Source organism: Anser anser, assembly GCF_964211835.1.
Source record: "Anser anser genome assembly, chromosome: Z".
In the NCBI taxonomy this organism is placed as follows: Eukaryota; Metazoa; Chordata; class Aves; order Anseriformes; family Anatidae; genus Anser; species Anser anser.
In genome coordinates this window covers 40,086,192-40,104,557 of record NC_139723.1, presented here as the reverse complement: position 1 = coordinate 40,104,557, position 18,366 = coordinate 40,086,192, and the positions used below count along the sequence as shown (strand labels likewise).

Here is an 18,366-nt window from a genome sequence, read left to right as displayed (position 1 = left end):
ATATAAAATGTACCATGGTCTCCTGGGGAGTTCTGATAAACAAACCATGCTTAGCACATCTCCTGGGATTCATTTTCATTCATGTTCCATTAGTGATACAAAAGGTAAAATGGAAGCATGCTTACAAATTTTGACAGAAGATTTTTAGGCAGCATACTTCCTTAAAAATAAAGATGGAAAATGTATAGGAACAGTAAACAGAAACACAAAACTTGGAAAGTATGGATTAAGCTATAATCAGCGTTCTGTCAAGTAAAGAGATTAAAATAGATGACCATTTTGAGAAGTCTTCCAGGCCTACTTCTCTAAGATGCTGTTTCAATATATATTATATCACAGGGAGGGGGAAAGCACTTACCTATCGCTAAAGCCTTCAGCATACACAATAGTTCAGAAACATCTGGAAGAACTATAGACTGGTAATGTAGACATCTTTAGGAAAACTGTTGCCTTGTTTTTATATGAGCTGGTAATCATTGTTTTTAGAAACAAAAGAAAACGCTGATAACTGAAGTAAAACTCAAGAGTTCAATCAATTATTTGCTTTTTCATTAGGGTGTTTGTTTCAAAACAATTTTTTTTAATTTGGTGATGTGGTGTGGATCATGTTGTTTACTGTAGAGGAAAATGTCCTCCTTCCCCTGTTTTTAAAACAAAATAAAGAAGAGTGTTTTTCGTAAACCATATTAAGAGAATTGAACCATGTGATAAATTAGTCTTAGATGGCCAGGATCATCATACTCTGTTAGGACTGGACTACCTGCGTATTAGTAGAATTAAGTGTAAAGGCTTCTAATGAAAGAAATAAAATTCACCAACTTGTTAGTGTAGTCATAACCCAACTGTTAGTGTCCTGGGAAATTAAGGGAATAGAAGAGACTTGTTTTCTAACAAATATTACAGGGTTTTTTTGTGTTACTACAGCAGAGGCATATGCTCCAACTCTACTAGTATGACAAAAAAAAAAAAAGATTCTTGCAGAAATAAGAGTATATTAAATCACGTTACCTTTTCATGCTTTCATTATAGTGGGTTGGTAGGACACCTCAGCAGTATTGGTCGTAGAACTTGATTCCAGCCAGCTGTGTGTGTGAACAGATCTTAAATGCAATGGAAACGGAGAGTATTAAAAGATATGATGGCACGAGCTGAATGTTAAAGCTGATGGTCTGAGGAACCTTTCAGCCTCAATACTTTTACCTAGAAAAGTTAGCTTCTGTTTTAGAGAACTAGCAAGATCCAACTTTATGACCCTTTTGTAAGGAGTTGTAGCTCACATGACCAAGGCTGAAATACATTACAGTAATCTTTCATTAAAAAAAAAAAAATCAACAATCCAATGCGTTGCTAATGGAACTAGTTAGCATGAGGAATTGTGTTTCTGAAGATCTTCTAGAAATAGCTGTATTAGTAGAGAAGATCAAGAATGATTTTGGAATGCTGAGATCCTACTAAGTGCATCATGAGAGTTAGATGCTGAGTTGCTGGAAAATTGGGCCAAGCATTTAGTGTGTTGTTCACAGCTGGAATGTTTGGATTTTAGAATGATATTGACAATGCCTAAAGCATTTCTTAATACAATTTAATTAAATAAAAATAAAAAGTAATTTTTGTTGTCACAAATTGTGTGCCTGTATGCACTGTTTCAAGAAAGCAAGAACAATAAGCAAGTCATAGAGTCCCAGAAAGGTTTGGGTTGGAAAGGACCTTAAAGACCACCTGGTTCCAACCCCCCTGCCATAGGCAGAGACACGTCTCACTAGACCAGGTTGCTGAAAGCCCCACCCAGCCTGGCCTTCAACACCTCCAGGCATCCACAGCTTCTCAGGGCAACCTGTTCCACTGCCTCACCACCCTCAGAGTAAAGAATTCCCTCCTATCATCTAATCTAAATTTACCTTCTTTTAGGTTAAAGCCATTGCAATGTGTCCTAACACTGCACTCTCTGATAAAGAGTTCTTCTCCATCTGTCTTTAGGTACTTGGTCAGAAAGAACAATGTTAGGTGACTGCCTCCTATAGAAGAGAAATTATCCCCTGCCCTTCCTTCCCAGGGTGGGAACAAGAACAGATTTCCTGTTGATCTGCAACTGACAGTCTTAATTCACTGACCTTATAAAATAGGAAAACTTTTATCTCTTTCACTAGAAATGTTGATGATCTTACTAATTCTCTATAGCTAAAAACTGTTCCTTGGTATGTGAAGTGCTTATATGATAATCACATTTTAGCTTGTTTTCATCTGTTCTAGTTAAAATTTTTCTGGTTATAGCGTTGTTCCACCTTTCAGAACAGTAAGGTGAAGGTGTCATCTGAGTTACTAATACAGTTCTTTTTCTGTAAACAGTAATGTACGCATGGATATGTGTGCTTAAAATTCATTCTTATCAGTGATTTTCATTAGCTCTTTTCCTAAGTGTTTGCTATGAACGGTTAAGAAAATGAACTTCTTTTCAGTCACATTTATTCATCAAGAGAGAAAGGCTGATGTGATTAGGGATAATAAAGTGTTATTTGACAGGACTTTGATTCTTAACTATATTAACTCATTTCGGTCCATTTTGCAGAATTTGGTAAAATTACACCTTTTAAACAGGAAGGAGATGTGAAAAGCACTTCCAAAATAATTTTATTTGTCCTTAAAGTTGTGACTAGTAATTTAAAATCAAAACTGTGAGCCATCAAGTTTTATGTATTGTAATGAAACATTTTGCTGGGATTACTTAACTATTTTTTTCAAATACTGTTTTGAAAGTTTATATATACTTATTTTTGTATAATTTTAAGAGAATATGTGTAACTGCTTGCATGTGTGTCCTGCATCATGCTGTAGCATGGCTTAAAACTCTTGAATATTTAACTGAAAGTGATATATGACTTGTCAAGAATCAGGTTAAGGTTTTGGTCAAATGTGGTTCATTATTAAGATTCTCTTAAGGTTCATTATTAAGATACACTGCAATGAGTGTGAATTAAGAGCTGAATGAACAGAACTTCTGTTATAAAGACTATTTGTGAATGTGGATGACTTTGTGAATTGTAAATGATACTTCAATGGGTGGAAAGAGGGAGGGGAACACTGATTTGAAAAATTTGGAGAAACATATTTTCTCTAACAAAATGATGTAAAGACCAGTATGTAGCAGCTGGTCAGAACTGGTTGGTGTAAGATTAGAGATTTAAAATTTTCCTTTTACTGCATTTTGGAATTAATATGGCATGCTGGCAGGATGATACTATGGTTGGTAAATGATGGTACAGAAGCTATATAAAATTTTGTGGTGCTGGGGAACAGTAGTACTGTGATTCTGTTTGTGCTGGAAGCTGCTTTGTGTTTAAACTTCAAAGTGCTCGTTTGCAATTGCTTTTGCTTGCCCAAGATGGGCCATTAAAGTTTGCTTCTGTTCATGCTGGATGTATGCTTTAAACTAATTGAACTGCTAAGAAAATTTCAACCAAAATTGCTTAATTGTCTTCATGATGATATAACAAGGAAAAATATTTTTTTTCCTGGTGAAACTGTAGCCTTCTGGATCTTATTTGACCTTTTATATAAGAGAGGTGTAACTGAGGATTATATAAGAGTGTGTGTGTATGTATATATATGTCTTTGATAAGGACTTAGTGTTTTTACTAATGAAAAAATAGTGAACTACTAATGAAGAACATCAACTCTGAACAATCAAACAGTGAGCAATTCTTGTTCATGCATATTTAGCAGCGACCTACTGGGGTTTGGCAACAGAGCTCTCTAAGTTCTTACATATGTTTTCTTTCTATCCAGCATTGTGTGGGCCGGGTAGGATTGTGACCATAATTTGGGAGTGTGGCATTTGTTGTGCTGCTGAAGACCAGAGAGGCTTTGTCGGTTTGTATTCTTTGTTCTGCTTTGTGTGTTTTTCTTTTATTTTAATAGATTTGTTTTTGACTGAAATGCAGGTTTTCTCAGAGGTGATGGCTAAAAGTTATTTGTGACAAGTAGCCCTAATTGAGAAAATGGAATCCCCAGGCAAGCATGTATTATAGCTAGCTTTACAAATAGGCTTAGACAGAAAAAAATGCTGCCGTGATTCTGAGAGTATTGCTATGACGAACTATGTGTAAAAAAAAAAAGTGTGTGTGTATATATATAAAAATATAATATATCAGTGTATGCAGGGAAGATTGGAAGCTGTACGGGGGGAGAAGGATAATACAGAAAGAGGGTGTAAGGCAGTGCTTGGGAAGTAAGGTCTTTAAACCATGTTTAAAAAGGAGTGAAAAACTTGTTTTGCTTGCATTGAACACGATTGGAGTGGTAGCTTCAGAAACTATAGTCCAACATGTTTTTGACAGATAAAGAGACCTAGGCAATCTAGAAGGATAACTGATGTGTAATGAATGTGGAGAGCCAGACAAGCTAGGTGCTGACAGTGGCAGAGACTTCTTAACCCAATACCTTCAGTAGAAGTGCTTTATTGTACCTGTACAGTATTAACAGGCATTTCTGTTGTGCACTCATTAGGGCTTATCTGGCATCTCAAACAGCATTATCCATGTACTGAAAATACTGTGAACTGTGAGAGGAGCAGAGCTCTAGAGAACATGACAAAAATTAGGTGTATTTTTATATTCAGAGCAGTACAGAACTAGAGTGCACAGTTGGCTGATGGGTTAGACAGAGTTACTATAAACGGGATTACATCAGTCTGGTGGCCAGTCAGTGCTGGGGTTCCACAGGGAGCTCCATTTTAGGGTCAGTCCCCTTTAATCTTTTTATAACATTGAGTGGTGTCTGTTCCACTCTGCGCTTACCTCAAGTACTGTGTGAAGTTTGGGGTGCCACAGTATGAGAAGGACATAAAACTATTAGAGAGTATCTAAAGGAGGGCTATGAAGATGGTGAAGGGTGTACAGGGCAAGACACAGAGGTAGCCGCCGAGGTCCCTTGGTTTGTTCAGCCCCGAGCAGAGGGGGCTGAGGGGAGGCCTCATGGCGGCCTGCAGCTCCCTCACGAGGGGAGCGGAGGGGCAGGCGCTGAGCTCTGCTCCCTGGGGACAGCGACAGGACCCGAGGGAACGGCATGGAGCTGGGACAGGGGAGGGTCAGGCTGGGTGCTAGGGAAAGGTTCTGCACCCAGAGGGTGGTCGGGCACTGGGACAGGCTCCCCAGGGCAGTGGTCACAGCACCAAGCTGCTGGAATTCAGGAAATGTTTGGACACCGCTCTCAGATGCATGGTTTGGTTTTTGTATGGTCCTGTGTGGAGCCAGGAGTTGAACTCAGAGACCCTTGTGCGTTCTTTCCAGCTCAGGATATTATATGATTCTATGATGCTAGAGTGAAGCAAATATAATGGGTGCAAGACTTTGCTATTAAGTAAGAATTAAGCAAATATTAAAAGCAATACGTTGTAGCAAGTACCAGGAATCCTACTGTGGGGAAAAAAAATTGTATTGATTTAGCAATGTAGAGTAACGGGAAATTTTTCCATAATCTTCTGTAGAACAAAAATCTCACTTTTATAAATTTATCAAACAATGTTTTTGTATACCAAGGAAAAGTTGAATTTAAAGTTGGTGTGTCCAGGCTTGTTTTCTTTTTTTTGAACTGCACTTTTAAGAAAATAAATTTTTAGATGAGGTTCAAATACTTTCACAAATATTTCACAAGTACACAAATATTGTGTGCTGCTTCTTGTCTGTGTGTTTAGCTTGGATGTTATTTGAGCATTTTTTTCATTACTGTAAAATATGAAAGTAAGTAAAATATAAACAATTGTTATCTTGGAGTTTTAGTAGTGTAGGCTACAATTCATGTTGCATTTATTATGTAACTTGATCTATATGTTGTAAAGCAAGTTGCTTTATCAGTTTTCTTTGAAAATGTCTTGGGGTTCTACTTCCCACTTTCACTTCAATTTAACAGATCTTACTCTTTTAAGAGAATCTGTAGTAGTATCAGGCAATTAAACACATAAAATGACTCTATGTGACCCAAGTCATAAGTTTTAGGTTTAAACTTACTTCTAATGATATTGGTGTCAAAATTTTCACTCATAATTATTTTGTAATTACATTTTGCTGCTGCATAATGTGTTGATGACACATACATAAACATCAAGGTTCTGCTTGAGAACATGATGAATTATGAATCTTTCTATGTTAAGTAGCAGAGACATCCAATTCTATTCCGTAACTTCTGGGTGGCAGTCCATGTAGGGTAACTGCTAATTCTGACACTGCTTTGTTCTGAATGTCCAGTTATAGTGCTTTCTAAAAGTAGTCCTTTGACCATTATGAAGTCAGCATGAAAATAGAGGCAGTTTTCTGAACTTCCCTGTTAACAAGTTACCTTTCAAAATTATAATAAGTTTTAATAAATTCTATGCTTAATCCTTTATCCTCTGATGTTAACTTCATGCTAGAATAGAAAACTCATAATGGAAAGGCTTGTTAAGCATTGACCTCCTAGCTCTGTAGACATATAAAGTAAGGTTTCATTTTCATAACTGCACACTAAGGCTTCCTGCACAGTGGTATCTTGAACTACTTTGAACAGAGATTGGAGGTTTAATAAATAGGACTTTTTTCACATTACAATGGGATTCTTACTTAACTTTATATATAGGAAACTTAAGATAATGTCATCCAGAGGAACCTTGGCAGGCTTGTGAGGTAGGCCTGTGCAATACTCATGCAGTTCAACACGGCCAAGTACAGGGTCCTGCACCTGAGCCAGCGGAATCCCCAGTGTCAATACAGACTGTGTGATGAATGGATTGCAAGCAGCCTTGCAGAGTTGGCTTTTGGGAGGTACTGGTGGATGAAAAATTGCATATGAGCTGGCAATGTGTGCTTGCAGCCCAGAAGGTCAATTGTACCCAGGGCCACATCAAAAATATCTAGGTGATCTTTCAGGTTCTTCCCAACACAAACCATTTTGTGATTTTCAGGTGCTTCCAGGCATTTGTTTGATGGATCAAGCTTCAATTTCTGCTTTTGTTTGGTAAGAGTCTTTGGACAATTTTTTCTAAAGACTTTTTACTCCCCCACTGAAGATAGAAAAACCAAGCTGGTACAACTTAGAACTTGGTAACATTACAGGTAAATACCAGTTCTCTTGTGATGTGTTCAAACATACATAAAACATTCAGTCATGTGTTTGAGTAGGCTTAAAATATTCAGTCATCCACATGAAAGTGTGTGCAAAGGAATAAAATCCTTCATTTGGAAGGGACCTTCGAAGACCGTGTAGTCCAACAGTTTGACCTCTTTAGAGCTAACCAGAAGTTAAAGCATGTTACTCATATCTGTTATAATATCCAAATGCCTCTTGAACACTGAGAGGCTTGAGGAATCAGCCACCTCCCTAGGAAGCTTGTTCCAGTGTTTGACCACCCTTATGGTACAGAATTTTTTCCTGCTGTCTAGTCTGAACCTCCCCTGGCACAGCTTTGTGCCATTCCTGTGCATCCAGCCATGGGTTCCCGGGGAGCAGAGGCCAGCACCTCCTTCTGCCCTTTCTTTCCCCAGGGAGTTGCAGAAAGCCATGAGGTCACTTCTTGGCTTCTTCTTTCCAGACTGGACATCCCGAGTGTCCTCAGCCTCTCCTCACAGGACATACCTTCCATCCCTTTTACCAGCTTTGTTTCCCTCCTCCAGAACAGAAAGAAAAAGGGAAAGAAATAACGTGAAGTTCACGTACAGTACTACAGTGCATGCTGGGTGCACGTGCCTAATTGTTGATTAATTTTAGCTAGCTATCTGGACTAGGGTTAAAAAAAAAAAGCTAAATTGAAATGTATCTGAGGTACCTGTGTGCTTTCACTGGACAGATGTGCGTGTAGCTGTAAGGCTGTGACAGACAGCTCACCTGCTATTTGAGTCATCTCAGGACAAATTGTTTGACAGGTTTAATATTCACTGGTTTTGCTTGTGACCCACTCAGTGAAATCTTTGATGCAAACCCCATGGAACTACAACAATTGTATGTCACTTCTGGAGGCTCTTTCATTTTTAAGCCAGAATCCTACATTCATGTTGGAAGTAGATTTTTTTTATTAAGGTTAACATACCATATCAAGCCAGTCACATGAGGATGAGATGACATTGCTGTAATTTGTAGATGACAGGAAAGTCTGAAATACTCCTGATTGTAGTAGGATTTAGATAAGCTCTAAAAATTGCCACCTTGCTATGTTTGAACTCCTGAACTTGAACTCCTAAAAAGCAAGAGTTCAGTTTCAGATACCTAAGCTTTCGAAACAGTAGCTTTTAATATCTGGAGAGACTTTAACTATTATAGCTTTCTGGAAACAGCACTGAAGGAAGCAATTTTACTGGTGTGGCACTAGTCAGATTCATCCCCTGTGTTCTTGGGAAAACATTTGAAGGTCTTGCATTTTATATTTGCTTTTCACATACGGATATTTTATTTTACAACTGTGATGTGTACTCCTGTGAATGTCTTAAATACCCTGCCCTTTGTTGTAGGGTGCTTAGAAGTAACTTCCTGAACCATTCTCTCTCCAAGTAACACACAGCTTTTCAAGGGGCAGATGCCAGCAAAATACAGCCAAAGTCTTGGTCGTTGAATTGCATATAGTATATTCTTCCTGTAGTTTACAGTAGTTGTCCAGGATGGAAGTGTTGGATACGATCACCGTGGGTTGGCTGGTTTGTTTGGTGTTTTTCCATAGAAACTGAAAAATCCTACTTGTTTCCTTGTGTTGCAGAGTATTAAGAGATGGGTGCTGTAATGCAGACAGGAACACACTTAACAAATTCTGTACCTTTCATCTCCTGCAGCAGCTATTTCTGTAAGCGTAAGGGTAATGCGAACTAGGCTAAAAATTATTCTATAAGGTTTCAGAGGAAATAACATATTTTTAGCATTTAAACTGTAACAATCCTTTAAAGTCAGAAATAGGTGCACTATATGACGCAGGATAAGAATCCTATGCTCTCATGCTTTCTCTACCAATGCTTTTATTACAGTTTTGACCTGTAGTATGAAAGTTCTTAAAGTTAGTCTTGCGAGATGATACTTTGATGTTAGAAGGGTGATCACTGAGCCCCTGAAATTTAAAATACCAGTCAAATTTATTTAAAATACCAGTTTGTAGTACTGGATCTAATGAAATTCAGCCACAGAGTGGCTGAATTACATATCCCATCAGAGTTTGTTTTAAATTAAATCTGTTGCAAAAATAAGAGCTCTTAAATGCTAAGTTGGATGAAGTAAGGGAGACCAAGTGCTTTAGTAGTATACGTTATGATGAAAATTGAGTGGAAATAGAGAAAAAATTATACTGCTACTGCAGTAACAGCTACATCTTGGTAATTCAAGGAGAAAAAACAGGTAGATAGACAGGAAACATTGGAAATGGTACTTGGAGGATTTTCCTCTGGCTGTGCTTTTTATTTTTTGTGTAAGACCTTTAAATGCAGTCTTTGAGAGCTACCATTTGTATGTGTTGTTGCAAAACGATACTAATACTTAAGTTCCCTGCTGTACTTCAAAACAAACAAGTCCAGGTTTCACCCAAAATACTGTTTCTAACTTCAGTAAAGTTACAGTAAAGACCTGTGCTTGAAAGCTGGCTTAGACAAAACTTGTTCAAATAGTTGCGTGAAATAGCTTTACAAAGCATACTAATCTTAGAAGTCTACCTGTCTAGTTTTGAATCATTTGGAGTTGTCAGTAATACCTGTGGGGGAAGTATTGGGATAATTGTCAAATTAATATACTGCTTACAGTTTTTCTACTTTCTTTTGTCCATTTGTTTGTCTACAATTCCTAAATGATCTCAATTTCTCTGGTTCTGTGATATAATGGGAAGTTTTTGTCTCCAGAATTTACAAACAGACCCCTTTTTCTTCGTAATGTTAAAATCCTTATTTAATCTGTCCATTTGTTTATGCTAAAAAAAATAAGTATTTATAAACAAAAACTGCAGTGTGCTGTCTCTTGCAGTGGACGTAGAATTGTGGACACAAAGTACAGGAGTTTGCTGAAAGGTTAAAACACTTTTTTCAAGTCCAAAATAGTTGTATTTTTTTATCTGAGGTGTTAGTGTAATATTTTATTATGCCAGCCTTTAATAAAATCATCACAGTACTTTTTTTCTTTGCTTTATGAATGTGAAGGTTCTTAAGAAAACAAACAAAAAAGGTAGTGTTTCTTTCCCCTTTAGCAGAAATAGTATATTGTTTATAGTCCCGTTCTCACTATAAGTCGCATGCAGAGGAACGCTATCAACAAGAAGTAATTTGCACAAGTTTCCCGTTGTGGGTCTTCTGTTGAATAATCTGCAGTTGCATCGATATAGCATTGTAGACAGAAAATAATTTTATTTCTTAAGTGTGTGTTTATTTTTGTTTGTATATGTACACACAGAGCCGTATACCAGTGCTACTTGTTTGTGTACAATTCTAGACAAATAACACACCTATGGGTAGAAGAAAAACTGTGGAGGATATTGAGGGAAGGGAAAGTCCTTGATTTGGAGTCTGTCCAGAGTTGAAATGTATTGCTCTTCGTCATTGTCAGCTGTAAATCACCTTTGTGTTCGTGGGTTTATATGTACTGTTATCTTTCTTCTCAGGTGCTAATACTTTTATGAAGTCTTAGTGATAGGGAGTAAAGTTTTTAATAACTAATTTGCTGATGAGTCTGTAGGGTACTTCTACTTCAAAGCAGACTTGGAATTTGAATGGTTGAATTCTCACAGCACAGGAAAGTTCTTTGTTTTTAAGTAACACTAACTGAAAGTAGTCACGTATTTTTATCCTCATAGTTATTTAGGAGATATTCTAATGTTAAGGTCCTTCTTAGGGGAGGGTGTGTGTGCAGAAGGCCTGAATGCAATCATCCTTTCTATTCCTATGGTAAAATGTACGGAGTCTGTGTTAAGATGCCTGCCTTATCCCAGTAGCTTGTGCTGAAACCATGGTTCTACTCCAGCTGCAATGTATACCAGCAGTTCTGAGGCGAGTTGGACAGATCAAAACGTTACTTAGCAAGACATCTCTTCAGCCGACACACTTCGTTTCAGAACGTCTCCTTTCACGGAGTGGTCTTGCGACATGCTAGGCTGATCCTGCGCTGAACAGACCGTCAGTGCAGGTTTACAGGGAGCGGCGAGCAACGGAAATGAATACCGAACTGGACATGTTAAGAGCCCGCTAGGTGGTGCCAGAAGGCCTGCTCACTGGTAGCTCTTGAAGCTGGAACAGACCTTAGAAGGCAGAAGCCTGTAGTTAATATCAGAGGTGTATATTTTGAATTTACAGTTGTGTATCTAAGTTATACTAGCAACATGTGCTCCTACCCTCTTCCTCCTTTCAAACACTTTCTTCTTGACTGAAGCAGTGCCTCAGCAAGTCTGCCAATACTTGAAGACAAAGTTTCCGTCCGTGTTCATGGTGGTTAAAGGTTAGAAGCATTTAAGGCTGTGTTTTCAGTGCCATTAGCATTAATTATCACAGCTATGTTGTTGTGTTACCTAACATCCCTCTTCCACAGCAATAGTAGGGTCCTGAAGCTTTCACTAGAGTGCAGTAAACATCTTTTTTGCTATGTGTTGCAGTGAAATGCATGTAATTTAAGGTAGAGTATTATTTTAAATGTTTATATTTATTCTGGAGAGTTAAAAGCTCATATATGTATTTTAATTTTTCTAAATAATGAAGAGGTTGTAGAGGGTGGTTAAACTGCCTTACAGGAAAAGCTGTGTAGTATGTATGTATGTACCATGTATGCATTGCTGTTTTTTCTTTCTTTTTACCTTTATGGTGGAAAAAATACAGCTTTAACGTAGCTCTATTTTTTCAGTCTTAATGCATCTTCCTCCCTATTCTGTTAGTATGATTGTACTATTCTAACCTGGTCTTAGCACTCCTTATTTTGAATAGCCTTCTTATTCTTAGTTGGTCTTCACAACTGTCCGAGTGAAACTAAGACATAAATTGAATTCATAATGCAAGCTTTAGAAAAGCACACTTTATTTCATTTTTATTAAAAATAGAGAAGTATACTAGATTACAGCTGATTCTCTCTGGACTGTAGGAAAAGTGGATTTCTCTTATATGGGTACACAGAGCCTCTGAGACTGAATATGGCAGTATACGAGAGCACTGCTGTGAATTTATTTGTTTTCATAATCAGGAATATTTCTGTATTAAAGTATTTTGATCTAGAATAAAGTATTTTTGAGTTTGGTAGGGAAAAAAATACTGTCATGCTGTGTTCTAGTAAAGTAGTTAAATCAATTGCTTCCTCTTGCGTCTTCAAGTGCTGTTTAAACTTCCAGTGTTGTTGCCTGGGTATCCTTCAGCATTGTTGTTTATACAGTGGTAGATTTTGAGAGGAGGTGAAATGTGGAAAAAATTATATGCTCCTTTAAAAGAATGTTGAACTTCCATTTCACAAATTTGCACAAGTTCCTGACGGAATGTTTAAGTTAATTCTTCTAAACACTGATCTTTCCAAAAACTACAAATTACCAAATGCTTGCTTAAAATAGAAAAATGAGAAATTAGTAGGTAGTTTTGTCTCCCTATTGCTCTTTCCTCCTAGCAGTATTCCACTGTAGTACTCTAATGTGCCTAGAAGTTAATGAATGTTATTCATGGAAGAATTGGCAAATGCTGCTAGATGTAAAGTTATTTATTCTGTGTAACAGTTGCACCATACCTCAAGGCAAGTCCTTGTCTATTCCCTTATTCAGTAAGGCACAAGCATAAGATACACCTTTTCTCTCAGCTTGGTCACTGGTTAGGGGCATTCTTTTGTTTTTAACCTGTTTATCAAAACTGGCAGCGGGTCGCAAAACTGAAATAAAAGGGAGAAAGTCATCTTCCGTTTAACAGATGACAGTGAATGTGATTACAGCAATGACATTTCTTCAGGAAAAGGGGCTAAAAAGGATGGTCTGACCTAACCTGCTGTCTTAACTGTGTACAACCCAAAATTGAAACACATCATTGAGAGTATTATCTAAGTGCCTCTTCAATGTGGACAGGCATGGGGCATATATATATATGTATATCTGCTTTATATCCAAATGCCTCTTGAACACTGACAGGCTTGAGGAATCAGCCACCTCCCTAGGAAGCCTGTTCCAGTGTTTCACAGCCTTTATGGTACAGAATTTTTTCCTGCTGTCCAGTCTGAACCTCCCCTGGCACAGCTTTGTGCTATTCCTGTGCATCCAGCCATGGGTTCCCAGGGAGCAGAGGCCAGCACCTCCCTCTGCCCTTCCCCTCGTTAGGGAGTTGCAGAGAGCCAGGAGGTTGCTTCTTGGCGTCCTTCTTGAGACCAGATAACCAGAGTGTCCTCAGCCTCCCTTCACAGGAGATGCCTTCCATCCCTTTTACCAGCTTTGTTGCCTCCTCTGAGATCTTTCATGTACCTTAACATCCTTTTATGTTGTGGAGCCTTAGAACCGCATGCAGCATTCAACATGAGGCTGTACCAATGCTAAATGTAGCAGGAAAATCACCCCTTTTCACCAGCTGACTCTGCTGCATTTAATGCACCCCAAAACATGGTTTCTTTGCTTGGCTGGTAGGGCACGTTGCTACTGCTGAGTCTGCTGTCACCAGCACTCCCAGGTCCTTTTCTGCTAAGCTGCTGCAGCCACTCACCTCCCAGTTTGTGCCTGTGTCTGGCATCACTCCATCCCAGGTGCAGCACCCAGTGTTTTCCTGACATTTGTTGAATCACAGAATCATCTAGGTTGGAAGAGACCTCCCAGATCACCGAGTCCAACCTCTGACCTAACGCTAACAAGTCCTCCGCTAAACCATATCACTAAGCTCTACATCTTAAATGTCTTTTGAAGACCTCCAGGGATGGTGACTCAACCACTTCCCTGGGCAGCCCATTCCAATGCCTAACAACCCTTTCAGTAAAGAAGTTCTTCGTAACATCCAACCTAAACCTCCCCTGGTGCAACTTTAGCCCATTCCCCCTCATCCTGTCACCAGGCACATGGGAGAATAGACCAGCCCCCACCTCGCTACAGCCTCCTTTAAGGTACCTGTAGAACTTCATGCCATTGCTGATTGCCCAGTGTTCTAGATCCCAGTGCAATCTAGATCCCTCTGCAAGGCATCTCATCCCTCCCAGGAGTCAACAGCACCTCCCAGTTTCATATCATCAACAGATTTACTGAGGATGCGTTCCACTCCTCCATCCAGATCACCAGCAGAAATGCTGAACAGGACTGGCCCCAAAACAGAGCCCTCGGGGACGCTGCTAGTGACTGGCCACCAGCAGGATGTAGCCCCGTTCACTTACAAGCCTTTGATTTCTGCTGTCAAGCCAGTTCATCACCAAGTGTAGTGTGTACCTGTCCCATTTCAGCTGGACAGTTTGTCCAGAAGAATTCCATGATGGACAGTATCAAATGCCTTGGTAAAATCCAGAAAAACCACATCTACCATCTTCGCTTCATCCGCTAAACAGATGATCTTATCATAGGTTATCAAATTAGTGAGAAAAGCCTTTCCTTTTGTGAATCCATGTTGTCTATGCCTAATGATTGTGTTATCACATGTCACTTTAAGTGATTTGAGTTTACTAGTTGTAATTTAAATCTTCAGTAGGACTTTAAAAAGTTGTCCTCAATTATCTCCTTCATCTAGAGGAAAGTAATGACTAAATATTCTAGGAATCAGGTGACTTTAGAAGTAGAGAATCACCAAGAATTTTGTAGGTCTTCTGTGAACCAACAACTTGTTCAGCTAGTTGATCTTGAGTAGTTGTAGCAGTGGAGTCTGGTTTTGATACCTTTAAAGAGTTTTTTTCTACAGACTTTTTTTAAACTTTATGTGGAAAGGTTACTTTCATATGTGGGTGTGAAGTGTTTTATTTATAATAAATGGAAATAGTAGGTTTGTGCCTTACCTCTTGCTGAAGGTAGAAACCCTGAAACAAGAACTTGCACTAAGTTAGTAGACGCTCTTCCCTGTGCTAAGCTAAGTGGTTTTAAAGAAGGTTTCCTATGTGCAGTTGTGTGTAGCTGACGTTGATCTGATACGGAACTTGACTGTGAATATGATGGAAAAGCAGCATCCTTATTGTTTATTTTGCTGTCTACTGGCCTACGTGCCCCCTGTTTGCTCAGTGTGTTCAGAATAACAGAATATGAAGGAAATTCCAATTGAGTATGAAAGCAAAAAATACTGTTTTATTTTAATGCTTACTTTAAGCTTCAAATCAAACTATCTATACTTCACCTGTTTTGTTTTTCAGAGCGATATAACTGAAAGTGCGTCTTCTACATTTGAAGAACAAATTTGTGATTGAATAGTGGATTAATAAGTAGCTGTTTTATTTCATAAAAAGAAGATATCCTGGGATCTGGGAAGAACTGGATTTTCACCCTAGTCCAGCAGCTTTGCTGCTCACTTAAACACAGATGAATGAAGACCCCATTTGGAAAATCACCAGGTCAACGGTCCAGAGCTGATGCAGGTAAGCCTGTTTTTTGGTTTGCTTTTTTGGTTTGTTTGCTTTCAGGAGGTAAAATTGTTCTTACTTTGTAGATTTTTTTAATGTATTATTGGCTTTATAAAGGTGTTGTTATTCCCATCTTAAAAGAGCTCTTTGTTACAGAAGCTGATAAATTAAAAAGACATAATTAAATTTAAGCATTACAGACCAGTATATAAAAAGCGTTTAGTAGTTCATCATATCAAAGTCTTGGTAGAACTGTATGTTAAAAAAATCTGAAGTGGAACAAAATGAGCTTTTTATAGGATTACATTGACATTTTAAGGGGCAAATTCCTCTCTTGCTTATCTCAAAAATGCTGGAACAAACAGAAGTGTATTCATCGTATACTTGCAACTTGCTGTAAAACTTCCATCTAGTAATTGTAGAAGAACATGTCTTAAACACTACTAAAAGGTTTGTCTAGGTGTACAGACTATTGATAGGATGTATGTTATCTAAATTGAAGATAAGTCAGAAGTATTTAAAAGCAATTCAGAGGAATGCAAAATACAAGTAAGCATTCAGACTCGTATGACCAGTTGGGCTTATTCAAAGTTTTGCAGCTTGACAAATCTCAGTCAGTCTTGGGTTCTGTACAGGATTATCACGATTACCAGTGATGGTAAGTAAGGATTATCAGCAATGATGCAACAAAAGCATCAAGTGAGTAAACAAGAATTGTTCAAGATTTTTCTACTTGGTCCTGTAGAAACTAATCTAGTCTCTTACCTACTTCAGCAGTGCATTCTGTCTGGACTAGTGTGCAGGACAGGGCCTAGAAGTTACCATTTGCAAGTTAGGAATTCTATAGACCAGCATTTGAGGATGAAAATGTTATAGATGAATGTCATTCATTCTTCTGTTCAATTACCTGCTTTTTATTAGTACTTATTTAAATAATATAAATTGTTTTGTATATATAGTCAGTTTTCTGCTATGAAGTGACTTAATAGTTTTTATTTCATGCTGAAAAATATCTCCCTATTTTATACTGGAATGAAACTCACTAATGATCTGCACAGGAAAAAACTGTAGATGCATGGTGCAGCACGTTATCTAACACTAACCATTGTGAATCGGTGCTTTTCTAAAAATCTCAGTAAACCAAATGAATATCATTTCAAACTGGGAAAGGTCAGTTAACTTTTTAAAATACACAAGCAGTAGCCCATTATGGTGGGGTCAGATACTTTTCCAATTCATTTGGAGCTGAAGCAACTGATGCTGGAAAATTTCTCTGAAATGTTTTGGTAACTTACTGTTTTTGCATGTGATTAGCTTCCATTAATGTTTCAAATGACTTCTGCAAATATTTTTTAATGAATAATTTCAAAGGAATGATCCATTGCAGAGTCATAGTCACTTGTTTCAGTGAATTTTCATCCAGCCAGCTGATAAGTCATCCTTCTTCTTGACATTAGCAGAATACCAGTGGGAGGAGAATTGTATTTGTGGGAGGAAAAAAAAGGAAAACCTCTGTACTGAAGGTTGACTTCAGTAGTGATGACTTTGTAAGTGTTAGCGAATCACTGCATCCAAGTTCAGAAAATTCAGACACAAAGTTTTTAAGGGAAATGTTAGAATTTTTATTTATAACTTAATTGTGATATACAATCATCAGTAAAACTACAGTACAGATTTGAAATGTCATAAAACTTATTTAGAGGATGATTTCATGGCTAGATTGTATCTATTTAAAAAATAGGAAATTTTATTTAAATACATTGTAGAAAATATTGCTTCCTACTTATCCTTTCAAATGTTCATGAATTCTTTTTTATTTTTCAACTTTTTTTGAAGGGTTGCACTTTCCATTATTATTTCATTGTGGTTTACCCTATGGAAAACCGTCAATAAATTTACACTTGTTTCTTTAGATGCTCCTTTTGCTTTATAATATCCCCATACAACATCTACTATTTAAATCTTTTTCATTATCAAATTTTCTAATCTTAACTGAGAAGTCCTTAAATGTATATTAACTTGATGGACTGTCATTTAAATATAACCAATAAGTCATACATATTTGATCAGCCTCAACTCTTAGTGTAGTTGCTGCCTAGGCTTGGGTATTGCCTCTGGATTTTGTTTTCTTGAGTCAGACAGCTGCTGACCTTTTTCCTGTTGTTGCTTTTGGTTTTTACCGTATTTGGTGGATTGTGTTTCTTTTGGGGAAATAAAAACGTGGGGATGGAATTATTTGTTGTTTATTACTTGATTATGGATAGGTAGGACAGCAGGCAGCTGTCATTAGAGGGACTGCATAGCCCACTCTACAACAACGATCAGGCATGAGATTTTACTTTAAAGGCAGATAGTTTATTTTAAAGGCAGGAAAGAGAACACTGGTTTATTACAGCAGAAATTTTACTGAGACTGATCAAATTTTCCTTTGGGAAAAAAATAGCAAAAATTGAGTTTGTCAGAATTTATAAAATGATTTTGAAGGCAGGAAGTGATATAAATTAAGATTGTAGTAGGATAGTTTTTATTTTTTGTGTGTATTTTTTTGTTTCTTTTTTTAAGTGTCTCTGGCAAAGAAAGCTGTCAAGTACAGGTCAAGTGACAGTTGCTAAGTTACGACTGCCTCTTCTTTTTAAGGAGGAGATTTTAGGCTGCAAATAGGTTAAGAGAGGTTCATCCTCAGTTGTATATTAATAAGCTTTATTTGCCAGGGAAGAATGACTTAGCCCTGTAGTTGTCACAAAATCACACCTGTTCTATGTGTTAGGATTAGCTACATTGATCCTTAGGACCTTTTGTACACTTTTAAAGTGGTCATGTATTTTTTTCTCATTTGGAAGTGTTAAGGATTTATCCTATTAGTGATAGTAGTGATCCTGCTAATCCTACTAGGATTTATTTTATTAGGGCTTTTCAGAA

At 37.7% G+C, this 18,366-nt stretch overlaps 1 protein-coding gene across 5 annotated transcripts in view; it reads left to right on the top strand.

Annotated features, from left to right (window-relative positions):
• The window catches only part of SPIN1 (spindlin 1), a 60,618-nt gene that overhangs the window by 19,563 nt on the left and 22,689 nt on the right, over positions 1 to 18,366 (top strand). For all 5 annotated transcript variants that reach the window (XM_083816241.1, XM_083816240.1, XM_083816238.1 and 2 more), the window contains exon 2: positions 15,241 to 15,462. In XM_083816241.1, coding sequence (XP_083672367.1) covers positions 15,411 to 15,462 — 52 coding nt within the window. In that variant the 5' untranslated portion in view covers positions 15,241 to 15,410. The remainder of the gene's footprint in view (positions 1 to 15,240; positions 15,463 to 18,366) is intronic.